Consider the following 4,076-nt stretch of genomic DNA (forward strand, 5'->3'; position numbering starts at 1 on the left):
TTATAGAAAAAGAGAGCTAGAGAAAATAATGTTGAAAACACTGTCCCAGTATATCTAGTCCTGAAGTTATTCCCATTTTTAAAAATTTTCAATTGCCCTTTAGCATCTGATAATGCAGAATGTGGCATCCTTGTAATCCACTGCTGACTTGATGTCAATTCTGTTACAAATAACATTGTTCCTTTTCAAACAAAACTAAACTTTTAGAATTGCAATTCTTTGCTTCCTGTGTTAAAATGTGAAGGCTACCTATCACAAACTTTAGAAAAAATAGACTTACCTCTTGTACGAGGTGCCAGGTGAGGCCATGGTTGGTTGAATACTCTAGTTTCACCTGGTTGTCCATGTGTGGAGTGTATTTCTGGCCACAGCCCATCACCAAGCTGAACTGAATCATGTAGGATGCTCCTATCTGCATTGATTGTGTTTCCACATAGCGCATACTTGAGGCAAGTTTAGAATCTCCTGTAAAACTGAAAGACAGGTGGAAATCAGAAAATTAAAAACAGCAATATATTAGGGAAAAATTAAGCTCTTCGTTTCATATCATACATCAAAATAGTTTCATTTTACTTATTTAAACCTTGCCAAGCTCTAGAATGGATTTTAGTTAATCTAAAAAAGGCAATTTGAAGGCTTCCCTGGTGGCACAGTGGTTAAGAATCCGCCTGCCAATGTAGGAGACATGGTTCGAGCCCTGGTCGGGAAGGACCCCACATGCCGCGGAGCAACTAAGCCCGTGTGTCACAACTACTTAGCCTGCCCTCTAGAGCCCACGAGCCACACTACTGAGCCCACGCATGCCTAGAGCCTGTGCTCTGCAACAAGAGAAGCTGCTGCAATGAGAAGCCCACGCACCATGACGAAGAGTAGCCCCAGCTCACCGCAACTAGAGGAAGCCTGCGTGCAGCAACAAAGACTGAATGCAGCCAAAAATAAATAAATAAATTTATTTAAAAACAAAATCTTAAAAAAGGCAATTTGAAACAATCTGCCTATCAAGGAAGCAATATTTTCTTTTAAGTTAATACCTACAGTTGTCAAATATATTTGAAAATGGGTACTCACTCATATACTGCTCATGGGTATAAACCCTTTGACTCATTTCTTGGAAACTATCCTAAGGAAACAGTCCTAAATTCAAAAATAATTTTATAAAATACAATGAATATTGCAGGTTTACTCACAGTAGTAATTGGCAACCATTTAAATGTCAAACTATAGGGAAAATGGAATGCTTTAGTAAATTGGTATAGTCACGATAGATTGTCCATATTTCAAATATTTATGAAGGTTATATAATCAAATTAACGTGTATGTGAAAAAGTAAGTTTTAAAAAAATCCACAAAATGATGAATGAAGGAAATTCACCAGAATGTTTGCAGGGGCTGTGTTTGATGGTAGGAAATGGGACAATTTAAAACTTCTCATTTTTCTTATTTTCCAAATAGTCTTTAATGCTCAGCCATTAAATACTGAAAACATGATAATGCAGTTCTAATGGTTGTACCTCAACTCAAAAATTCCCATGTTTTACTCGTCTCAATTGAGTACTACGGGATTATAAACTGCTTGAAGGCAGGCACAGTTACTTTTTCAGAGAAAAGTGCTCAAGGAATTTATAACCTACCAGAGGAGATTAAAATATGGACATGTTTCACTGTAGTTAATACGGGTCAATGTAAATATTCCCAGGGCCAACCACACTGGGTTTTGTCTGCCACAGTACTTGGTACTGCCATTCTGAAGCAGGTCAAGTACCACTGTTCAATGGTAAGGGGGCTTAGCTGACAAAGGAGATAATGCAATACTCCATTAAATCTTTGAGGCATTTAATATTTTTTCTTAATTCCCCTTTGCTGAATCAGCAAAATAAGAAGCTACTACTCTGACTTGCTTCTTGCAGAGTTTAAGATGTTATTATTATTTTAATTTTAATTTTTTTTTTTTTTGCGGTACGCGGGCCTCTCACTGTTGTGGTCTCTCCCATTGCGGAGCACAGGCTCCGGATGCGCAGGCTCAGCGGCCATGGCTCACGGGCCTAGCCACTCCGCGGTATGTGGGATCTTCCCAGACCGGGGCACAAACCCGTGTCCCCTGCATCGGCAGGCGGACTCTCAACCACTGTGCCACCAGGGAAGCCTGAAGATGTTATTTAAAGATGGAATTTTGCCTATATGGAAGATCATCATGGGTTTGGGCTCAAGGTTATAAAATTTAAGAAGCTTTTTCCACACAATGACTAATTACTGTTTAACTAAGTTTTAAACACTTGAACAACAAATAGAGTAATAAAAGGTAAGAGCCCCAATCTCTGCTTTAGTGTACTATTCATAAATGAAGGGAAAAGTCTTATTTAGTACTGCTAGGCTTACAAATCCAGTGCTACAACTTGTTTGTTGCTATTATAAAGATGCCCACCAGTTGCTGAGTTAGGCCTATATCCTAAGACAGTGCTAAGCACAATACGCATATTACAATACATCCTTACAATAACTCTATGAAGTAGGAACAATTACCTCTAGTTAACAAATAAGGAAATGGGGATAGTAAATGGTAGAGACTCAATGAGAAATCAGCTTTGCCTGACACCAAAACCTCTCAACCAATACACTATCTCTTTGTCCTTCTGTTACTCTAAGATGGAGAAGAAAAAACACTTTTTTTTTAACACTGTAGTTTTGAATAATTTTCAGTTATACTTAATTTAAAAAGCATTAACTTTCTGTTACTATGCAATGATGCTCTGATGTTAGAGATGTAAAACCATGATTGCTGCTATGTGTTAGGGCATACAGGATGTGATCTAGAAAATATGAAGCTGTAGGATGCAGTTTTTAGCAATATTACAAAATAAATCAACATAGAGCAAAAATAATAGTAAGCTATATAGGCACAAACTCATCTATATAAATTCCAGAGTCTTTAAAACAGGCAGAAAAATCCCAAATGCTTCTCCCTGTGAGAAATGAATGCCGCTTTTTGCTTCAAGGGTTATATGCTTTATGAGAAAGGCAATCAGAGGCAGCCAACTAGGGTTGATTTAACTTTTTAGTTTAAAGGCACATATTCCCTGGGCATCTGGTAAAAAAAACACAGAATGCATGGAAGCACATGGGCTGAACGGTCTACAGGCCACACAGAGGCACTAAAACTTTCTCACTCGCGTCATGTACATTGTCTCTCCACCCCAGCATTTCTGAAATAATTTAAGATTATTTTCGCAATCAGCTCCTTTTAAATTCCTCCCTTCTGAGATGGTTTAGTGTCCTGGCAATTCTACACAGATTCAGAAAGAAGGGCTATGTTTTGTAAATAGTGCCTGCACCCACATTTTGCATAGTAACAAATTAACCATGAACTTGGTTGGAAAGAGGAAGCATTCAAACCTGAGAAGTGTGTGCTCTGTGAGCTACCCTGATGATAACAGCTTTTAAAGGTGCCAAGACACCAAGAAAGAAACAAGACAAAAAGTATAAAAGGACAAGTTAAGAGGCTAAATGAGGACAGCTAAACAGTGACAATAAAATTCGTATTTAGCATGAATGTTTGTTCCACTGGTAGTTGTGGGCAGATATTGTTGGGTAGGCTGATCAGCTGCCATCCACAGCCCCTCTCTTCCCCAGTCACCTGGGGGGTGCCCAAGTCCATCATAAGTCTCACCAATGAGACATAAGTGAAAGATGCTAGGTGGGTATACTCACTCAGCTTTAATATAAGCTTTTAAAAAAGAGACAGATGGAGTTGGCTGGCATGCCCTTTTGCCTGTTGCTCCTACTGTTTTCCTTCCTCCCTAACAGGTCAGCAGTCAGCCTATGAACAAAAATATTCAGTTGGAGCTCTCTTTGCTGAGATGGTGGAGTAGAAGGATGAAGAGAACATGGGTCCCTGATGGCCTTGTTAAGCTGCTTACCAGCCCTGGATTGCCAGTCCTAGGACTGCTTGTCACAAATGACAAATAAGCCTCTTCACTTTTGCTTATGCCACAGTCAGTCTTTTCTGGTTGTTTTTGTTACAACCTAGAGCTGAATGCATTTCTTTCTTTCTTTCTTTCTTTTTTTTTTTTTTTTTTTGG

The 4,076-nt window shown here is 38.9% G+C and overlaps 1 protein-coding gene across 2 annotated transcripts in view; it reads right to left on the minus strand.

The window, feature by feature from the left end:
- RELN (reelin) overlaps nt 1–4,076 on the minus strand; it is a 519,560-nt gene that overhangs the window by 128,846 nt on the left and 386,638 nt on the right. For both annotated transcript variants that reach the window (XM_007467058.1, XM_007467059.1), the window contains exon 21: nt 281–473. In XM_007467058.1, the coding sequence (XP_007467120.1) occupies nt 281–473 (193 nt within the window). The remainder of the gene's footprint in view (nt 1–280; nt 474–4,076) is intronic.

Source organism: Lipotes vexillifer, unplaced genomic scaffold (genome assembly GCF_000442215.2).
Source record: "Lipotes vexillifer unplaced genomic scaffold, Lipotes_vexillifer_v1.1 scaffold450, whole genome shotgun sequence".
Lineage (NCBI taxonomy): Eukaryota > Metazoa > Chordata > Mammalia > Artiodactyla > Lipotidae > Lipotes > Lipotes vexillifer.